Source organism: Dermochelys coriacea, chromosome 2 (assembly GCF_009764565.3).
Source record: "Dermochelys coriacea isolate rDerCor1 chromosome 2, rDerCor1.pri.v4, whole genome shotgun sequence".
Lineage (NCBI taxonomy): Eukaryota > Metazoa > Chordata > Testudines > Dermochelyidae > Dermochelys > Dermochelys coriacea.
The window spans coordinates 207,444,092-207,466,576 of NC_050069.1; the positions used below are offsets into that span (position 1 = coordinate 207,444,092).

Consider the following 22,485-nt stretch of genomic DNA (forward strand, 5'->3'; position numbering starts at 1 on the left):
GTCCTATCTGTAATAGCCACAAGCCAACTGAAGTCAATGCAAGTCTTTCCATTTGATTTCAATGGGCTTTGGATTAAACAACCTCTGATGGATAATATACCCATTCATGATGGTTTTAAATATATTAATGTATTACTACTTATTAAAAAAGTTTAGCAAAAAATCCACTTTGATCCACAAATTCTGAACCGTTTGACAGGTTTCAGAGTAGCAGCCGTGTTAGTCTGTATTCGCAAAAAGAAAAGGAGTACTTGTGGCACCTTAGAGACTAACAAATTTATTTGAGCATAAGCTTTCGGATGTATAGTTTTCTTCTGAGGAGAGAAAATTTAGCAAGAGAAGAATCCCATCCAGTAGTTCTTATCTCGTTTGCACTGATTTTAGAACAACCTGATCCACAGACATTCAGAGGAGTTAAAAAGAGACAATTTAAAATAATCCAGATATCATATTGCTGTATTAGTCTGTAAGAATGTCTGAAAAAATATTTTAAATATTCCCATAAAAAACTACTAAAGAATGTTCTTTTTTAACCAGACCACCTAGTCAATTTACATGCTTTAAAATTACAAGTAATATCAATGGTTAGATAGAGGTTTTATTAATTATCCAGAAACAAGTTTTGTTTTCATGATTTTATCAAAACTGAAAACTGCTATAACTAAACAAGCTCACTTCATCAGGTTTTGTGATCATGAACAAAAAAAAAAAAAGTAACATTTTACCTGTTCATTTCTCACAAGAGTGACTTTTTTAAGCTCAGCTACAGCATCAGCAAGCTGCTTCTTCAATTTCTCATTTTCCAGTCGAGCATCATGAAGATCTGCCATTGTCTTATCTCGCACATTTACTGTATCACTCAGCTCTTTTGACATTAAGACAGCTTCCTGCTTGCTAGCTTGAATATGATCTTCAGCTTTCCGAAGTTGTTCCTTTAAAATATCTGCATCCTCCTGAAAGAAAGAAAGAAAAAAAAATAAAACTTGATGTTTGAATATAGTGCTTCCCATTGGCATGGGTATGGTTATGAGATCTGAACATTTCAAATAAAAAGCAAAATTTCCCTGGCTCTAGCAAAGACATTATGAAGTAAAAGACAGTTACTTTTCCGTAACTGGTGTTCTTCAAGATGTGTTGCTCATGTCCATTTCATGTTAGGTGTGTGCGCTTGCCACATGCACTGGTGCTGGAAGTTTTTCCCCTCAGCAGTATCCATAGGGGACTGGCTCTGGCACCCACATGGTGCAGTATAAGGGCCACTGGCTCCCCCACTCTCAGTTCCTTTTCATAGGAAACGAAGAGTAGTGGAGAAGGAGGGCAGGTTGTGGAATGGACATGAGCAACACATCTCAAAGAACACCAGTTACGGAAAAGGTAACTGTCTTTTCTTCTTCGAGTGCTTGTTCATGACCATTCCATATTAGGTGACTCCAAAGCAGTACCAACGGAGGTGGGTAGGAGTTCACGGACATGTCTATTGCAACACAACTCTGCCGAACCCAGCATCGTCCATGGCCTGCCGAGTGATGGCATAATGAGTCGTGAACACGTGGGCAGAGGATTACGTTGCGGCTCTACCGATGTCCAGGATAGGGATGTGCACCAAGAAAGTGGCCAAAGATACCTGAGCTCTAGTCAAGTGGGCTCTGACAACTGGCGGCGACAGAAACTCCACTAGGTTGTAACAGGTATTTATGCATGAGGTAATATAATTCAAAATCCTCTGCGAGGACACCAGAAGGCCCTTCATCCTATACACTGTAGCGATGACGAGAGGAGTTGATTTACAGAAAGGCTTGATATGTTCCAAGTAAAACCTTTGGACGTCCAGCGCATGAAGATGCCTCTCTTCATTGGTCTTGTGCGATTTGGGACAAAATATGGGGAGGAAGATGCCCCGGTTCATCTGGAAGGTCGATACCACCCTTGGCAGGAAGACCGAATGGGGCCGCAGCTGAACCTTGTCTTTGTAGAAGACCGTGAATGGCAGTTCTGATGTCAAGGCTTTAATTTCAGAGACCCGTCTTGCTGACGTCACCGCCACCAGGAACGCAACCTGTGGGAAAAGGAGCAGGAACCAAGTGGCTCAAAGGGTGGGCCAGTGAGCCTACAGAGGAACAAGTTAAAATCCCACTGCAGGACAGGAGCCCATACCTGCAGGAAAAATCTCTCGAGCCCTCTCAAGAATCTGAACCATCATGTCATAGGAGAACACAGGCTGTTCTTAGATCGGCAGATAAAAAGCAGAGATGGCCGCAAAATGCGCTCTAATGGAAGAATGTGCCATAGTCCAGGATAGCCTGTATGGAAGAATGCAAGGGAGAGATGCCATGTTCGGACGACCCCAGTGGGAAAATCTTGTCCACTTGGCCAGCTAAGTCAGTCTAGTTGAGGGCTTTCTGCTCTTCAGGAGGACCTGTTGAACCTCTTCTGAACAGGTCCGCTCCTCCGGGTTCAGCCATGCAGCATCCACACAGAGACCTGGAGGGAATCGACGTTGGGGTGTAAGAGCCGCAGGTCCGGTTGGTTGGGCAGGGGCCAGGGAGGGGCTACTGACAGGTTCATGAGCATGCCAAACCAGGGCTGGTGAGGCCACACCAGGGCGATCATAACAACCTATGCCTTGTGGCACCTTAGAGACTAACAAATTTATTAGAGAATAAGCTTTCGTGAGCTACAGCTCACTTCATCGGATGCATTTGGTGGAAAAAACAGAGGAGAGATTTATATACACACACACAGAGAACATGAAACAATGGGTTTATCATACACACTGTAAGGAGAGTGATCACTTAAGATAAGCCATCACCAGCAGCAGGGGGGGGAAAGGAGGAAAACCTTTCATGGTGACAAGCAAGGTAGGCTAATTCCAGCAGTTAACAAGAATATCAGAGGAACAGTGGGGGGTGGGGTGGGAGGGAGAAATACCATGGGGAAATAGAAAAGGAGTACCCGTGGCACCTTAGAGACTAACAAATTTATTAGAGCATAAGCTTTCGTGAGCTACAGAAGTGAGCTGTAGCTCACGAAAGCTTATGCTCTAATAAATTTGTTAGTCTCTAAGGTGCCACGGGTACTCCTTTTCTTTTTGCGAATACAGACTAACACGGCTGCTACTCTGAAACATGGGGAAATAGTTTTACTTTGTGTAATGACTCATCCATTCCCAGTCTCTATTCAAGCCTAAGTTAATTGTATCCAGTTTGCAAATTAATTCCAATTCAGCAGTCTCTCGTTGGAGTCTGTTTTTGAAGCTTTTTTGTTGAAGTATAGCCACTCTTAGGTCTGTGATCGAGTGACCAGAGAGATTGAAGTGTTCTCCAACTGGTTTTTGAATGTTATAATTCTTGACGTCTGATTTGTGTCCATTCATTCTTTTACGTAGAGACTGTCCAGTTTGGCCAATGTACATGGCAGAGGGGCATTGCTGGCACATGATGGCATAAATCACATTGGTAGATGCGCAGGTGAACGAGCCTCTGATAGTGTGGCTGATGTGATTAGGCCCTATGATGGTATCCCCTGAATAGATATGTGGACAGAGTTGGCAACGGGCTTTGTTGCAAGGATAGGTTCCTGGGTTAGTGGTTCTGTTGTGTGGTGTGTGGTTGCTGGTGAGTATTTGCTTCAGATTGGGGGGCTGTCTGTAAGCAAGGACTGGTCTGTCTCCCAAGATCTGTGAGAGTGATGGGTCGTCCTTCGGGATAGGTTGTAGATCCTTGATGATGCGTTGGAGAGGTTTTAGTTGGGGGCTGAAGGTGATGGCTAGTGGCGTTCTGTTGTTTTCTTTGTTGGGCCTGTCCTGTAGTAGGTGACTTCTGGGTACTCTTCTGGCTCTGTCAATCTGTTTCTTCACTTCAGCAGGTGGGTATTGTAGTTGTAGGAATGCATGAGAGAGATCTTGTAGGTGTTTGTCTGAGGGGTTGGAGCAAATGCGGTTATATCGTAGCGTTTGGCTGTAGACAATGGATCGAGTGGTATGATCTGTATGAAAGCTAGAGGCATGTAGGTAGGAATAGCGGTCAGTAGGTTTCCGATATAGGGTGGTGTTTATGTGACCATCGCTTATTAGCACCGTAGTGTCCAGGAAGTGGATCTCTTGTGTGGACTGGTCCAGGCTGAGGTTGATGGTGGGATGGAAATTGTTGAAATCATGGTGGAATTCCTCAAGAGCTTCTTTTCCATGGGTCCAGATGATGAAGATGTCATCAATGTAGCGCAAGTAGAGTAGGGGCATTAGGGGACGAGAGCTGAGGAAGCGTTGTTCTAAGTCAGCCATAAAAATGTTGGCATACTGTGGGGCCATGCGGGTACCCATCGCAGTGCCGCTGATTTGAAGGTATACATTGTCACCAAATGTGAAATAGTTATGGGTCAGGACAAAGTCACAAAGTTCAGCCACCAGGTTAGCCGTGACAGTATCGGGGATACTGTTCCTGACGGCTTGTAGTCCATCTTTGTGTGGAATGTTGGTGTAGAGGGCTTCTACATCCATAGTGGCTAGGATGGTGTTTTTAGGAAGATCACCAATGGACTGTAGTTTCCTCAGGAAGTCAGTGGTGTCTCGAAGATTACACAAAGTAAAACTATTTCCCCATGGTATTTCTCCCTCCCACCCCACCCCCCACTGTTCCTCTGATATTCTTGTTAACTGCTGGAATTAGCCTACCTTGCTTGTCACCATGAAAGGTTTTCCTCCTTTCCCCCCCCCCCCCGCTGCTGGTGATGGCTTATCTTAAGTGATCACTCTCCTTACAGTGTGTATGATAAACTCATTGTTTCATGTTCTCTGTGTGTGTGTGTGTGTATATAAATCTCTCCTCTGTTTTTTCCACCAAATGCATCCGATGAAGTGAGCTGTAGCTCACGAAAGCTTATGCTCTAATAAATTTGTTAGTCTCTAAGGTGCCACAAGTACTCCTTTTCTTTTTGCGAATACAGACTAACACGGCTGCTACTCTGAAACCTATGCCTTGTCTCTCTTGATCTTTGCCAGGACCCTGCTGACAAGTGGAATCGGAGGGAACGCGTACCTCAGGCTTCCTGACCATGACAGGAGGAAGGCATCAGAGAGGAAGCCTTGCTCAGACCTTGCTGAGAACAAAACCGGTGGCACCTGCTGTTCTGTCTGGTAGTGAACAGGTTCACTTGGGAAGTTCCCCACCTTTGGAAGATCATGCAGGCTACCTCTGGATAGAGCAAACACTCGTGGTGAGAGGAGAAGTCCTTACTGAGCTGGTCCCCCAGCGTATTCTTGAAGCCAGGAAGATGATGCAACTCATAGGATTATTTTGCTAGTTATTATATCCTACTAATCCAGCCAGCCATATCAAATAATAGCTTTCACTTTCTGAATTAATCCATTTCATTCTTATATTTTATCAGTATTAATTCCTTTGAATTTAGGATGTGTTCAGGTATGCATTTCCTAATAAGTTTTGCTGAAATGCAAGAAGCCTACCGGCCTGTAAGATCCAGTAAAATCTGCTATATAGCAAAAAGTATAATCAGTTTAGAATACGTCATCATAAAAGCTGGTAGCCTTTGGCACAGATAAGCATGGTCCCTGAGCTTTGGGGAACCAAAGGGAGGAACTATCCACATCACTGAACAGGTTTATCTGGCATCTACAACCCATTGGTAACTGCAGGGTACACCAAAACTTGGAGGTCACCAAAGAGAACCTAGGTTGGCAATTTTGGAGTGAGATAATCCTTAATATATATAGAAAGTAAGTGTCATAATCCACTAACCTAAAGGAGAAGAGTAGCCATAAATTTCTTAGGGTATGGAAATAAGATTTGGGTATAGTAGGTTGGGCCTGAATTACATAGTGTCAGGATCCTATAAAATACCTTGTAAGCAAAAGTCAGGAGGCTCTTCTAGCTCCTGAAGCTTTTCTTTGAGTGCTTTTTCCAGTAGCTCTTTTTTTCCTTTGTTCTCCTATATTCTATAGACTACCTTCTATCATGCTCTCAGCTCAGCTTGTGAGTATAGTATTCCTAACTCTTGGGGAAGCCAGCACCATCGTGTTATCGGACATGCCAGGAATGAGGCTGGTCTTTCTATGCCTATTACTGGGTCCTCAAGGAAGGGTGTGAGTATGTTAGGTTAAGGTACTTATAATATAAATGTTACCATCAGGAGATCTGGAATACTTTTACTGTTTAGCAGTTATAAGTTTCATAGCATTTATTATCTTTTGTTAATCTCAATAAAGTTTTTAACCATTTGGTATTGTCCTCAGTGTACATGTTCTTGCCAAGCACCCAAAGAGTCCTCTCCCAATATAGAGCTCTCTGAGTTCTTGAACCCTATAGTCTGAATTGGATAAGAACCTATAAATCTTCTGGTCAGAAGCGGTAAGTGGCGAGTCATAACTAATCCACCAATCAAATTCAGGTCTACAATGACAAGCTTCCAGGTGGATTTGTGGCTGATGCAAAAGTCCCATAGACAGTGCCTCTTGACAGAGAGTCAACAAGCGCATTCTCCCTTGCCTGTTGATATAGAATCTTGAGCTGTGTTGTCCATCAGGACTCACACCACCTTGCCTGACAGGTGGGGCAGGAACACTCCACATGCCAGCCAGACTGCTCTGAACTCTTTGAGGTTTATGTGTAACTTCACCTCCAGGGACCAAATCCAGTGTCTGGAGGCCGCCGAGGTACACACCCCAGCTGTAGTCCAAGGCATCTGACACCAACTCAATGGAGTGAGGGGGGTTATCAAACGGAACTTCCTCCAGGACTGTCCTGCAGTTAGCCTACCATCGCAGCGAGGTCAGTATCACCTGGGGAATGGTAACCATCTTTTCCAGGGGACTGGGAATAGACCATCAACAGCCATTGTTGCAGGGGCAGCATCCAGAGCCTGGCATGGTGGATAACATACGTGCACACTGCAGTGTGACCCAGCAGGCAGACCCTGGCTGTAGTCAGAGGGAATGCAGAGACTTCCACGATGAGGTTCATCAATATGTGGAACCTTTCCAGCAGCAGGATCACTCTGGCGCAGGTCAAGTCGAGGACCACTCCTATGAACTCTATCCTCTGCACCGGCACTAACCATATACAACTATATTACAGGTTTTCAAAGTTCACAAGAACAGAGAATGAAACAATGCCAGCCGAAGCAGCAAATGTTCCAGCACCATCACTGGCAGAAAGGAGGAACTGAGGATGGGGGGAGCTGGCAGCGCCCCTTATACGCGCCATGTGGGCAGCTCTGCCAGTCCCCTACAGCTACTGCTAAGGCAAAAACTTCTGGCACCACTGCATTTGGAGAGTACACATATCTAATACGGAATCAACATGAGCAAGCACTCGAAGAACTGACTTGTACATGCTCCTATTTTTTCCCTTATTTACTCAAAATTGTGTACAACCATTTCTCATTAAAATGAGTTTAAAAGTATACTCTATAGGAACAATCTTTGTTTCAAAATAAGTGTCAATAAATAATATTTTTACTTATTACTTTGCACACTACCTTTTTATTGCACTTCAAGCTTACATTTTAAACACAATTAACACAACTTTAAAAACGTATTTTGTATTCTATTAACATTGCAACAGTTCTGATAAGCAGAAACAGCTATCTACAGTTTTACAAACAGAATTCACTTGTATGGTAGAGGAGACTTTACATAAAAAGTACTGGGTGACATCCTCTCTCTTGCTCAGGCTCTGTACACCATGAAAAGGCTGGGAGTGGTGAAGAGGTGCCCTAAAAGCCCCATATCTGGCCAAGGGAGGATTCCTTTGATGCAGGCACTGGGAAAGATAAAGCTGTAAAGCTATCTTCCAAGGACCTGCTTCACAAGCCCTGGCATAGGAAGCATGGACTATAGGAACTATATACAATATATAGGGACTACAGCAGGACAGAGAGAATTACAGCACTGCAAAAGATTCCAGGCAGCACTACATACCACAGGGCAGCTCCAAGAGGTTGATGTAATTTAGACAAGCACATGCCCTTTGGCTGTATTCTGGGCTGCATCCAATGTGTTTCATTATTTCAGATACTTGAATTTAGCCATAATTCCATTCAGCGAAGATTGGTAGCCTAATATTCTCAAGTTAACTTTTTTTTTCCCCCCCAAAAGGACTAAGTGACATTGAAAGTAACAGATTAGTTTGAATACTAAATACAATTCAAGGAAATGTATAAAAACCACACAACAAAAATATTTCAGTGGTAAATGTTTAGCTGCTGAAAAGTGTACCTCTAAGTAGACTCCTGAGGTATGGGAATAGTAAGTGAGGGATGCTTGAGAAGATGTCAATAGGCAGCTGTTGAAGACAATATGGGCCCAATTCAAAATGGCTACCATTACACCATGTTGGCCATCGGAAGTATCCAAAACCAGATTTTTTTAAAAATAAAAGCAGGAGTGGAATCTTACAAAAAGACAATTCCATTTTTGTAAATCATATATCTAGTTTGAATATGTGCTTTTCATTCATATACTAGTAAATAGGGTATAATTCCATCATAACAGAATGAACTAGTGTCCAAAAGCCAAACAAAAATTGGGGCTTCATTGTACTAGATATTCTAGAACCACATGATCACTGCTTATTTACCCCTGTGGTACTAGGTCATATTAATCAGTTACATTTCTGCAAATCTGTGGGATTTAGTAACACATAATAAAGAAATGTTAGGGACTCCTCAAGAAATGGCAGTAAGTGTTCAGCAAGATTAACAAATGAAATATAGATACTGTTTTATCCACTCCTGGAACAAACACTTCTGAGGTAAAACACAGTAGCTGTTTTATCAATATATTCAGCAGCAAAACCATAAAGCAGTCAAAAGAAGGAAATGAGAAATACCGTATCTAGTCTAAACTGCAGACAACATGCTCTCCTCTTCCCTCTCTTGCTATTTCCCTTGTCAATAGCACTACTTTCACACTTCCATTTCCCATTTCCAATTAATACCATCCCCACAATCTGTGTTACTAGATTGCAAGTTTCTTGATCTTGATGACTTCTTCAAAGAGAAGATTAACAAGACCAGTCGATTTGACTTTCTTGTCATACACCACCCTAAACCCTCTCTATTTTGATTCCTAACTTTTCCACACTGCTCTCAAGGTTAATCCTTCCCGAAAAAGTCTTGGAACCAATTCTCTGCTCTCATACTCCTTGAGCGTTTTGCTGATCTTGTCCTCCCTTGGTTTTCATGTTACTGTTAAATTTTGTCAGTGCCTTATATGAATTGTTCCTTCAACATCTCTTTGGTGGATCCTCTTCCTCTCCCTCTGCCCCACTCCATAAAGTGAAGTCATAACAGGGCTACGACATTTGGCTTCCTTCTCTTCTGGTATTTTTATCTACTGACATGACAACTACCATCTCTGTTCAGACAACTCACAAATTAACTCTCCATACCTGGGTCCATCCATCTCTCCCTTCATTTTAGCCTGACTCAGATATCTCCCTCCCCAGATATTTTTCCCCATCAACTCAAACTTAGCATGGCTAAAACTGAACTCATTTTGTTCCTAAACCCTCTCCCACTTTCCCATGTCTCTTTCTTTATTGAAAACTCCACTATCCTCATTGACATTCAGGCATATATCCTGGAGGTGACCTTCAACTCCTCCCGCACCTTTGCAAAACACACAACTTTAAATTAAAAATGATTTTAGCTTATGAAATGTATTTCAAATTGGGCCAAATACAAGAGTACCGCTTACCTTGTTTGAGGAGGAAAGCAAAAAAGCTCTTTTCAGGTTTTCTTTTTCAGCTATACATAGCTGTAACTTGCCAAGCTCTTCTTTGTAATGGGATATCATATTTTCTTTGTTTGCATCCAAATTCTTTAATGTATGGACCTCTTTTACTAGCTTGGTGTTTTCTATTTCTGTATTCTTCAAGTGTATCTGTAATGATCCTCAAAAGTGTCAAACTCATCTTTTCCAATTAAATCACAGGAATCAGTCACATTTTAAAGACTATTGTGTATCTCAAATCAAAGAATAACTTCTTACCTGTTCATTTAAATGTTTTCTAAGTCCTCCTGTATCAGGCTTGACTATCAGTTTCGGGCAGATAGAGATACTAATCACTTGATAATGTCACTATCCTTATATTAGAAGCTTTCTGACTGCTACTTTCCAGCTGTACCATCCAACACCAGCTTTACTATACTACTAGAAAACAGCGTTGTTCTAAGAATAGAGCAAGCATAACTATTCTGAAAACTCTAACACAGTGGCTCTCAACCTTTCCAGACTACTGTACCCCTCTCAGGAACCTGTACCCCTTTTACCTCACTTAAAAACTACTTGTTCACAAAATCAGATATAGGAATACACAAGTGTCACAGCACACTGACTGAAAAATTACTTACTTTCTCATTTCTACCATATAATTATAAAATAAGTCAACTGGAATACAAATATTGTACTTACTTTTCAGTGTATAATATATAAAGCCATATAAACCAGTCATTGTCTGTATGAAATGTTAGTTTGTACTGACTTTGCTAGTGCTTTTTATGTAGCTTATTGCAAAACTAGGCAAATATCTAAATGAGTTGACGTATCCCCTGGAAGACCACTGTGTACCCCCAGGGGTACGCATATCCCTGGTCGAGAACCACTGGTTCTAACTAACACTTTCCTCACCAGGATTGGGTGTCTAGACAGGTATAAAATGATTTGGGGGAAATTAGAGAGGCGTCACTCTTCTAACAACATCCTCTTATACCAGTCTAGACAAATGGGACTGCAACAACTGTGCCCAGTACCAGAGACAATGAGTGGGACTATCTGGAAAGAGCAGTCAGTTACAACCAAGTAATATTTGAAGATACCACCATACTTAATATGTAATGTGTAGTTAATAAGTGTTACAAATCCCAAGCATGTGCCCAATGCAGGTCTAGAAGTCTCCCATTTGCTCTGTCCACTCACAAGAACACTGTGGTTATGGAACGTGCCTTGACGTTTACAGGAGAGTTAGGGACTAGGCTTTTCCAGTATTGTCTCTAATACAAGAGCTGCTCCTTGCATGCAGACATGCTTTGAGGCACACCCTAATTTTTTTTGTTTTAAAAGCTATCTAGACAACCTAAAGATGTTAATGTTCTAATATCTCACCCAGACAACTGCTTCCAAGAGAAAACAAAGAATGATAGCATTAAGTAAGCCCTAGTACAAGCTAGTAGAGACATTTCTGAAGTACCACTGATTCCTGTATCTACCTTCTCAAATCCATTTGTCTGAGGTAGTACAATAGATTGATATAAAAAAAATACACATTCATTGTAACCAGGATAGCTCCAGCAGCTCACTTTGACTCGTTAGAAGGGTTTGGAATTTTACCATTGAAGTCTTGTCTACAACAGAAAGGGTTTACAAGTATAGCAACGCTGGCTAAACCACCTAGTGGAGATGCAGTTTGTACTAGCAAAAGAGTTCAATCATTGGGTCTCCACTGATACTAGAGACCCTTCCACATCTTGTGCCAAATTCTGATGTTTTTCCCATCCATGTTTATCTAAGAGTATTCAGTTTATCACATCTCTCTCTAAAATGGCATTAGTCTTATTCTAAGTCATCTAGCTTAAGGACATGCAGCTAGAAAGAATAGTTACCTTGTAAAGTTCTCTCTCATCCTTTTCAGTCTTTAACTGACATTCAAGCTGTTCTTTCTCAAAGACAACTTTCTTCAATTTGTCTTTCAGACTAGGGAATGGATTGATTGATATTAATGTAGTAATTCATTCAAATATTACATTTCTTCTCAATTTATAGGAGTGCATAAACAAACACTAAAACAAAACAAGTCTGTCAAGAAGATGGCCAAATACCTGTCTAACTCAGTTTCTTTTGCAATAGCTTTCTGAGTAACTGTCATGATATCTTCTTCAAGTTGGAGAACTTTCGAAGTAGTCTCATCGTACTTTTTCTTTAGTTCTTCATATTCAATTTTAAGAGTTTCTGATGCTTGAAGGTTATCCTTTTAAAATATAGATAGATAGATATAGTTTATAAGGAACACATTTAGAAATTCATTTTCAAATAGTTTAGAACAGAGGTGGGCAAACTATGGCCCGCAGGCTGGGACCCCCCTGCCCAGCCCCTGGAGGCGAGCCCCCGACCCCTCTCCTGCTGTTCCCCCTCCCTCGCAGCCTCAGCTTACTGCACTGCTGGTGCAATGCTCTGGGTGGCGGGGCTGCAAGTTCTTGCAGGGCAGCGTGGCTGCAGAGCCGCAGGCAGTACTCTGTGCTGTGCGGTGGCATGGCTAGCTCCAGCCGGGCAGCATGGCTGCCTGTCCTGGTGCTCTGGGTGGCACGGCTGCAGCGCGGCCAGACACCAGTATTCCAGGCAGCACGGTAAGGGGGCAGGGAGCAAGGGGGTTGGATAGAGGGCAGAGGAGTTCGGGGTGGTGGTCAGGGGGTGGGGTGTGGATAGGAGTCAGGGTGGTCAGAGGGCAGGGGTCAGAGGGGGGTTGAATGGGGGCAGTGATCCAGGGAGGGGGTGGAGGGGCAGGCAGTCAGGAATGAGAGGAGGGGTGGTTGGATGGGGATGGGGGCCAGGCCACACCTGGTTGTTTAGGGAGGCACAGACTCCCCTAACTGGCCCTCCATACAATTTCGTAAACCCAATGTGGCCCTCAGGCCAAAAAGTTTGCCTGCCCCTGGTTTAGAGGGCCAATTTCTATACTTTTAAAGTTGACTCTGCTATAAACATCTTCCTTATTACATTCATTAATGCATTTTTAAAATATAATTTTCCACTTTAAAACAAAACACTGTATTTATTATAAATTCTGAACTAACTAAATTGTGCATACACACAACCTATTTTCATACTGTAACACACTTGTTCAAATAAGGAAATGTGGGATGTAAATCAATTGTTTTTTGGTCATGTTACATCTTTCCAGCTCTTGGTATTTAAAAAAAAAAAATCAATACTTATGACTTTAAAATGGGAACATACTTGCAAAAAGAAAATTCAGTTTTAAAGATTTAATGCAAATTGGGGTCTTGAGGAGGATACCTGTCATCATATAAGTGTGACTAACCAACTCACCAGAAGGGAGAGAAATTGTATCAGGTGCTCTAACTGAATATACTTTTAACAAGATGAAACAGAAGGGACTTAAAGACTTAATATTACACTGCAGAAGAAACTGTACTAACACAGAGATGGGCTGGATGGCCCCAAAAGGTCTTTTCCAGTTCTAATTTCTTATGTCTCTAATGTATCTTTTCATATAACTGTATATATTTATAAGCATGTTGCCAACTACATACAGAAAATAGGTGCATTTACTTAACACCTATATATAAATCCACACAAGGGATTAAGGATTAAGCAGAGATCAAAAAGGGGAAGAAAATATAAATAACTAAAGCCCTGCACAGATACAAAACGTGTATCCGCATCCGATCCGCAAAAATTGTCTGTGAATATCCGCAGATTTGCAGGGCTCTACTTACCATGGCCGGGCTGAGGTGCAGAGCCCGGCTGGCAGCTGTGGGGAGCCCACACAGAGTTGCGGATCCTCCGCCATTCTCAACCAGGCAGGGACACTGTAGGGGACCACTCTCTGTCACCTCCACCCCTCGCACTGCAGGCAGAGCCACAGTGGCGTAGAAGGTGACCTGTGGAGCTGCCTCGCCCCCCCCCCACCCAGGGCAGGTGGAGCATCCACCGTGGCTCCCCACAGTGGCCTGCCCAGCTCTTACCCTCGCTGGGCTGTGACTCCAAGCCCCAATGCCACCCATCCCAGCCGCAGCCGGGTTGGGGAGAGCCACACTGGCAGCTATAGGAAGCCTGGGTCCCTCCACCTGCCCAGGGCAGGACCTGGGGGACAGGGACACAAGCCAGGGGCTGCTTGTCCCCACTCCCCTGCCCAGGGCAGGTAGAGGAACCCAGGCTCCCCACAGCTGCCAGCATGGCTCTCCCCGACCCAGCTCCGGCGGAGGCGCTCGGAGCCACAGCCTGGCCACTGTGTTCTTTATTACTGCTAATGACTGTAAAGAGGTAGATTCTAGCTGCCAATGCTGTTTATGATGCCTATGGCTAAAGAGAATCCAGCTCATTCTCCTCCCATGACTGTCAGTTCTAAAATGTTATCAGTAGTAAAACTATGTTTTTGTCAGTCAAGCAAGCAGATACAACTTTAGAAAATATCTAAAGTAATTCCTTATCATACTTAAAACATACTTTAAAAAATACATTTGTACCTGCAAATCCAAAAAAACCCAGGGTTTATCATAAAAACTAAACCATAACCTCACTTGTATCAGCCACTACAATTATTATTTCAATTTCTAAGAAAATACAGAAGTGAGAAACAAGTGAATACATCTAAACTAACTATGAAGGCAATGTACATTTGCTTTCAACAAAACCTTAAAACGTTTATATTGTGCATAAACTCAGATATTTAAAAAAACAGATTTAAGGCTTAATCCTGCAAACACTCACATGAAGTAACATTGTTCACATAATTAGCTCCACTACCTTCAATGGGATTACTCAAACGTGTAATGTTTGCAGGAAGGAGTCTGTGGACACTACTATAAATGTACAAAAAAAACCCCCATATTGATTTTGTAGCACATATTATAGTTTACTTTAGGACACACGAGTTCTGTCAGTTCACAGAAAACTGTGATTTGCTCATGGCTAGTCTCAAACACATAATTTTAAATAAAATGCAAGAACTTTATTTATCTGTACTACTTAAGAATATCTGCAAATTAGTCCTTCCACCAAATTAGATGGACAATTTGTCTAAATTAATCAGTTTAAAAAATAAGTAAGGCAAGATCAATTAAAACATTTACAGGTAGTCAAACAGCTTTCTCCTCATAAGAACATTGACAGCACCTAAGGGAGAAATTCCTGGTGCCAAAACAAGTAACTCTGGGGGTTGTTTAATTTTTAACACCTTTTTTTTTTAATTTATTTTAAACAAGATTTCCACCCACAAAAGGTTCAAAATTTAAAAATGTGCACGTTATCAAAAATCATATAGTTTGGGTAAAAAAATGGCACAGAAAATATTAAAAAATGTTCAGTTTTTGTACTTTACACAGATCCCACTTTACTTGTGGGATCTGATCTGGGCACTTGCAATGCAGACTGAACACACTGCATTAGTAACAAGGTGCTCCCTGTCATTTTCTAACCATAGGAGCACTTCTAGTAAACCAGGTAGGGAAGCGAACTCAAATGAATATTTGAATACAACTTTTAAATGAACAACATTATCATGCAGATAATTGCTGTAGAACCTGGATTTATGCTGAAACGTGTTAGAGGAATAAATCAGATTAATATAAAAATGTCTTCAAACAGCAAAATAAATTTTTTAAGACCTGCTGAAAGAACAAAATTTATTAAATCAATAAATCTGCCCGTGTTCCAGTTTATATCAGTGTTATATATACTGAAATGTTTTCCAAAAGTTTACAGGATCAAAGAAAAAGCAGGTTAAAAGAACAGATTTACTGTACACCAAAGTTATACATTTAGAAAGCTACTGTACAAGTTGTCACCACTGCAACATTAGAACATTGTTCACTAGTCCTATCTGGCCACCAGAGGGAGACAAATAACTGCTTAAGATTCAGAACTGCAGCATCCTTGCTGTGTACAGTCAACTCAAAATTACAAAATCTCTGTTTATGAAAACATAGTGGTGGCACAAACTGTCAAACGGGCAATTCAAATTAAGGCTGACACTTTAACTACAACATGCTCCTTGTGCCCAGGCAGGGCAATATTAAAGTCTAAGAATAGCATGCAACCAGATGTAATGGGATAGAGCTTAGCACAACAAAATGGAAAGTTAAATGATGAAAGCTAATGGCAGAAAAGCAGATATAATATACCAATAAATACCCCAGGCCAAAATGACACATGATCTTATCGAAGGAATCTGAAGAAGATCTCATACATGGTTACCAGAGGGGCTATCAGGGTTCTTTAGAGCACTGAGGCTTTTCTGCCAGTTTCCCACAGAGTCCTTTCTGCTATGATTAAGAATGGTATGCACAGCTTTGGACTGATTCTAGGACTGATGCCCATCCAAGTACCAAACTGTGAGATGAAGAGCATCCAGGGTGGGATGCCTGACCCTGCCATTCTCTTGGGTCAAGAGACCCAGAAGGTCTGAATGCTGATAGATGAACAGAATGACCTGTATAGTAGACCTGGAAACCAGAAATATCTGGGGCATTTGGGGAAGATGAGGATGACCTGTGCCCTATCTAGTAAAATCTTCCTCAGAAACCAAGACAGCAGCAGAATGGGAAGGAAGGCATAGCTCAAGTGATCTATCCACTGCACTAGCAGTGCATCACCTCCGTCATTAAGCTCCCCAGAGCAGTACAATAGGAGAGCATCAGTCTTTGAGCTCTCCTGGACCAGTGCATATTGCACTTCCTGTTTGCCTGGGAGGCAAACTGGTTGCAATGGAGGTTCTCCATGAAGTGAAGATGTTGTTTACCATTGAATCATGAAACTCCCAATCAGATTGGTGGTGAAATGCCTGCTGAGATTGTCCAGCATTGAATTCTGGGCACCCAGGAGAAACGCTGCTGATAGGATGATGTGATTGCGGATACACCATTTCCATAAGTTGACTGCCTCTATACACAGGGAGGATGGATCTCACCCATCCCTGCTTATTTATACAGAATACTGTTATGCTATCTGACGGTATCAGAACTTGCTGAGATTGTATGGAATGCTTTGTATGGTAGGAATGCTTTGCAAGGATCTCTACTGCTCTCAGGTCCAGATTTAGGTGCACTCTGGTTTTCTGAAGCATACGGCAACTGTAACACCAACTTGTTGGGTGTAGGGGATAGAAAGGCAACACCAACAAACTCACGTTCAGGGTCCATCTACCACATCACCTCATCATGTTCATGCAGCACTTGCATATACCGTTTGGTGGCATGCTTCTAGACAACGGAGGTGGGGTCTGGTGAAAGGTGTCACATAAGAACATGACACCATATGCCCCAAGAGAGTGAGGCACATCTGAACGGATGTTCTAGGGATCTGTGTAACTAGGTCTATCTGAGCACCCATGGTGCAAAGATCTTTCCTGGGGATGGGAGTTGATCTTTGCCCTGATCAAATCCAAGGTCACTCCGAAAATGTTACGGTCCGCATCAGGCAGGGATTTCCCTACACCCTGCTGAACTCTCCAGTCGCCACCACCCCTCACCACTCCAGGGTCAAATCAGATAAGATGAACATACCAAGAGCCAAGAATATACCAACATGTCATCTGAAGATTCAAGTGGTGTATCAAGATCCGAACAGCCCAAAGCACAAATACAGCTACCTACTGAAGAAAGAGCATCTCCAACAACCTAAATTCAGTTCCAGTTGTTTGTCGGCCAAACCTTTCCCATTTATTGAAGTTACAAAAGACGACTACTGGTGTACTCTTACAAATAACCTTACAAAAGAGGAAAGCTTCGCACTGCTATAATGGTAAACCTGGAGGAGCTTGATTTGCCAGACCAATCAGCAATGCCAATGCCGTCAAACTCTATGAAAAAGCTAGAACACACCAAGCCTCTGGACTGTATCAACATTCAGAAAGCCTTATAAATGAGCCACTGTCAAAGCCAGTTTTAGAAGTACTTAATGAGTCTTTAAGAATGCGGGAGACTCAACACAGTTTATTTAAGCAAGAGATACCACACACACTACAAGCTGGAGGCCAATGTTAAGTGCACTGACATTTGTTAACTTGAAGTCAGATACTGGCTCCGAACAAGACTGGCAAATGCTCACAAGATTTCTGCAAGAAACTCAATTCACCGATTAGAATCAAGCGGTGCAACAGTGAAAGACTCAGCAGTTGAAAAATTGAAGAACTCTATCACCTTAAAAAATTGTATACGTGGCTGATGAATGCACCCATGCAAATGGGCAACAAGCATTAAATCATTGCATACATTATCTTGATGTCAGTGGTAGGCCCAGTAGATGCATTTCTATATGTTCAGGTTATAAAAGCCACATCGGCTGCATCTGTGACAATCCACATCTTAAAAGTCTTAAATGCTTGTAAATTGGACACCAAACAGATGGCTGCTTGTGCATCTGATGGAGCTGCAAACTTCTCTGGAAGACATGGTGAAGTACAAGCTTTGTTCTGAGAAAAGTGGAACCCTAACCTTTTCTATACACACTGCAGAGGCCATCTTAACTTTGGTACCCAAAAAGATAATGGAGCAAATAATTAAGGAATCAATTTGCAAACAACTAGAAGATAATAAGGTGATAAGTAACAGTCAGGATGGATTTGTCAAGAACACAGCATGTCAAAACAACCTAATAGCATTCTTTGACAGGGTAACAAGGCTCGTGGATGGGGGGAAGCAGTGGATGTGGTATATCTTGACTTTAGTAAGGCTTTTGATACTGTTTCACATGAGCTTTTCATAAACAAACCAGAGAAATATAAACTAGATGGAACTACTATACAATGGGTGCATAACTGGTTAGGAGACCATTCCCAGAGGCTAGTTATCAGTGGTTTACAGTCAAGCTGGAAGGGCATATCAAGTGGGATCTCACAAGGATTGGTCCTGGGTCTAGTTCAGTTCAATATCTTCACCAGTGATTTAGATAATGGCACAGAGTACACTTATAAAGTTTGCAGATGATACCAAGCTGGGAGGGGTTACAAGTACTTTGGAGGATAGGATTAAAATTCAAAATGATCTGGACAAACTGGAGAAACAGTCTGAAGTAAATAGGATAAAATTCAATAAGGACAAATGCAAAGTACTCCATGTAGGAAGGAACAGACAGTTGCACACATACAAAATGGGAAATGACTGCCTAGGAAAGAGTACTGCGGAAAGGGCTCTGGGGGCAATAGGGGAATCACAAACTAAATATGAGTCAACAGTGTAACACTTGCAAAAGGGGGGGGGGAATATTCTGGGATGTATTAGCAGGAGTGTTGTAAGCAAGACATGAGAAGTAATTGTTCTGCTCTACTCCAGGCTGATATGGCCTCAACTGGAGTACTGTGTCCAGTTCTGAGCTCCACATTTCAGGAAAAATGTGAGCAAATTGGAGAAAGTCCAGAGGAGAGCAACAACAATTATTAATTAAAAATATAGAAAACTTGACCTATGAGGAAAGACTGAAAGAACTGGGTTTGTTTAGTCTGGAGAAGACTGAGGGGGGACCTGATAACAGCTTTCAAGTACATAAAAGGTTGTTACGAGGAGGAAGGAGAAAAGCTGTTCTCATTAACCTCTGGAGGATAAGACAAGAAGCAATGGGCTTAAATTGCAGCAAGGGAGGTTTAGGATGGACATTAGGAAAAATGTCCAAACCATCAGGATAGTTAAGCGCTGGAATAAATTGCCCAAGGAGGTTGTGGAATCTCCGTCATTGGAGGTTTTTAAGAGCAGGTTAGACAACCACCTCTCAGGTATAGTCTAGATTAGGGGTGGGCAAACTACTGCCCAGGGGCCACATCCGGCCCTTCAGACATTTTAATCTGGCCCTTGAGCTCCCGCCAGGGAGTGGGGTCCGGGGCTTGCCCCTCTCCGCATGTGCTGTGGCTCCCGGAAGCAGCAGTATGTCCCCCTTCCAGCTCCTACAGGTAGGGGTACCCAGGGGGCTCCGTTTGCTGCCCCTGCCCCAAGCACCAGTTCTGCAGCTTCCATTGGCCAGGAACTGCACCCAATGGGAGTTGCAGGGGCGGCACCTGCAAACAGGGCAGCGCGCAGAGCCACCTGGCCTCGCCTCCGCATAGGAGCCGGAGAGGAGATATTCCGCTGCTTCCAGGAGTTGCTTGAGGTAAGTGCTACCCAGAGCCTGCACCCCTGACCCCCTGCTGTGCCTCAACCCCTGCCATGATCCCCTTCCTGCCCTCTAAGTCCCAGCCCAGAGCACCCTCCTGCACCCCCAACCCCTCATCCCCAACTGGAGCACTTCCCACACCCCAACCCTCTTCCCCAGTCTGGACCCCCTTCCCACACCCCAATTTTGTGAGCTTTCATGGCCCTCCATGCAATTTCCATACCCAGATGTGACCCTTGGGCCAAAACATTTGCCCACCCTGGTCTAGATAATATTTAGTCCTGCCATGAGTGCAGGGGACTGGACTAGAAGACATCTCATGCTCCCTGCCAGTCCTACAATTCTATGATCTACTCAATTAGTACTATTACAAGCTGCAGAATCTTCAAAAAACATTTTAAACGCTATAACTTTAATGTTGGGGGGGGGGGGGAGTATAATGAAGACAACAGTCCAAAAAAACTGAATGTCTTAGAAAAAAAACAGAAGATGCTCTGGGGCTGAAGTTCAAATTAGTCCATCCTGGGAAAAACCTGCTGGCTTTCTCAGAGCGATCCTTGGCTATGGTCTTAAAATTACTACAACCGTCATTACTGACTTTGGAAAAGATCCATCCCCTCTTGTAGTGAGGTTGGTGGACTACTTTTGCTACTACGTTCAAAGAAGACAATCACCACTCTCTCTCTTGTAAATCTACTGTTGAAGCCACTTGGACCATTAAACAATGCCATCCAGGCATTTGCTACAACAGTAGCAGACCTCTGTCCAGCAATAGAAGCTATACGTGGATCAATCAGCGAGAGCGCGCCATTAAAAAGGCACTGGAAAAAGCTAAGTCTTCAGTCCAGAAGTTGACTAATGAATGCACTTGTATTGAATCTGTAAGTGCAAGGTGACTTGTAAGAGCACTGGTGATAGAAGGGCTTTGGTTTATAGTGCTGTTTATAGCATTTTCTCTTTGAGGCTGGTGTATACATACCTAGAAGCCCTTTCAATAAGTGTGAAGACTGGTCTGTCTTCTCATTGAAAAGTTAGTCTAAAGGACAAGTCCTTAATGGTATTTTGGACCTTCCTGGAAAACCATGAAGAGTACAGCCATGATTCCCGTTGCTTTACTATGGCAGTTATCATGGATCTTGATACTGTATCGGCCTCATCACACGCACCTTGTAATGAGGTTCTGGCCACTAGTTTCCACTTGTCAATAAGGGTTTAAAATTGAGCCCTGTCCTCCTAAGGAAACAACATCCAAGAACTTAGATTAATTCAGGAAATTATATTTGGTGCGAAAGGCCTGACAGTTGGAGATTCTAAATTGAAGGGCAGTAGATGTAAACACCTTCTTCCACATAAGGTCTAAATGCCTAGCCTCCTTACCTGCAGGGTGTTCTTTGGATAATGTTGTCTGGATCTTTTCATAGCCATCTGGACCACCAAGAAGTTCGGGACAGGTTGGGTGAACAAACACTTCGCTCCCTTAGCCAGGACAAAGTACTGCTTTGCCACCCTCTTCAAGGTAGGGGCACAGGTAAGTGGCAAGGGCTATATGGCACACACCAGTTACAGTATGGCACCATTTACCAGGAGTAAAACCCAACTATCCTATAGGCTGTGGGACAGCCAGGAGCTTATGTTGAGAGACCTCGACCACCTCTAAGGAAATCTGGAGCTATTCCATCACTCTCCATAACAGCTCTTGAAATTGTCTATGGATTATCTGAGGGAGATGGTGAGGCTGGATCAAGTGCCACGTCAGCTGATGTGGACAACACCCCCCGCTTGGTACTGGCAGATCCTGCTTGTATCCTCCATGGGCACAGAGGGAGGTCCTCCACTGGAGGAGGAGGAGGATCCTCTATTGGATCACACAGATTCCAGGTTCTATGCATAAGGGTCATGCATGCCCCAAGGTCAATCTGAGGCTTCAGAAGTAGACTGTGGTGGTCCCCAAGATACTAGGTAAAACGGTCCTGAGAAGGAGATTCCCATTTGTGTGGCTCAGACTAGTTCCGAGAGACTCTCAAACCCATCTTGGTTGATCTCTCTAGGTGGTGGCGAAGATGGTTCAACCAGTACATCTGACTCTCCAGACAATGAAAAGGTTGGAACCAGCTCCACTGATGATGCCTTCTGTCCCACTGAAGGGAAACCACAGCTAGGAGATGGAACAAGAGACAGACCTTGTATCTCCTCAGTGAGGATAGGTCCCAACAACAAGGGAGATTGTGAGTCCAGGAGCATGAAGACCTCCTCCAGAGTGCTACAAGTTACCAGCCCTTTGAGAGGTTATTATGTCATTTCATACTGTCAGAGCAGAAGTAGACATGGTTACTTACAGGGCCACGACAGTACCATTGATGAATGAGTCTCTAACCAGATGGTAATGGCAATTCCCGATCCTTCAGGTCCCAGTGTTTCATTTTAGTTGTTACTATAGTCTGTGCTGAAGTTTATGCTGAGGCTGTTAGTGAATAAGCCTTGCCCCATGCAGATTCTGATCATGCACATGATTCGTAGGGAGGCTTAAGTCTTTGTGGTTTGGGTCTGAAAGCTCATCTGGAGGAAGGTTCTGAAGGCTCACCGGGAAGGATCTATCCTCTCAGAAGATCTAGGAAGAGATCTGCTTTTATGTTTGTGAGAGTGCTCCTCAT

General features: G+C 43.0%; 1 protein-coding gene across 2 annotated transcripts in view; it reads right to left on the bottom strand.

The window, feature by feature from the left end:
* The window catches only part of TAX1BP1 (Tax1 binding protein 1), a 104,858-nt gene that overhangs the window by 36,074 nt on the left and 46,299 nt on the right, over positions 1-22,485 (bottom strand). The window contains exons 6-9 of one of the 2 annotated variants that reach the window (XM_038389785.2): positions 11,833-11,981; positions 11,617-11,707; positions 9,713-9,898; positions 726-953 (exon numbers count right to left, since the gene is read on the bottom strand). In XM_038389785.2, coding sequence (XP_038245713.1) covers positions 726-953; positions 9,713-9,898; positions 11,617-11,707; positions 11,833-11,981 — 654 coding nt within the window. The remainder of the gene's footprint in view (positions 1-725; positions 954-9,712; positions 9,899-11,616; positions 11,708-11,832; positions 11,982-22,485) is intronic. The other variant, XM_043509128.1, reaches the window with a different exon arrangement.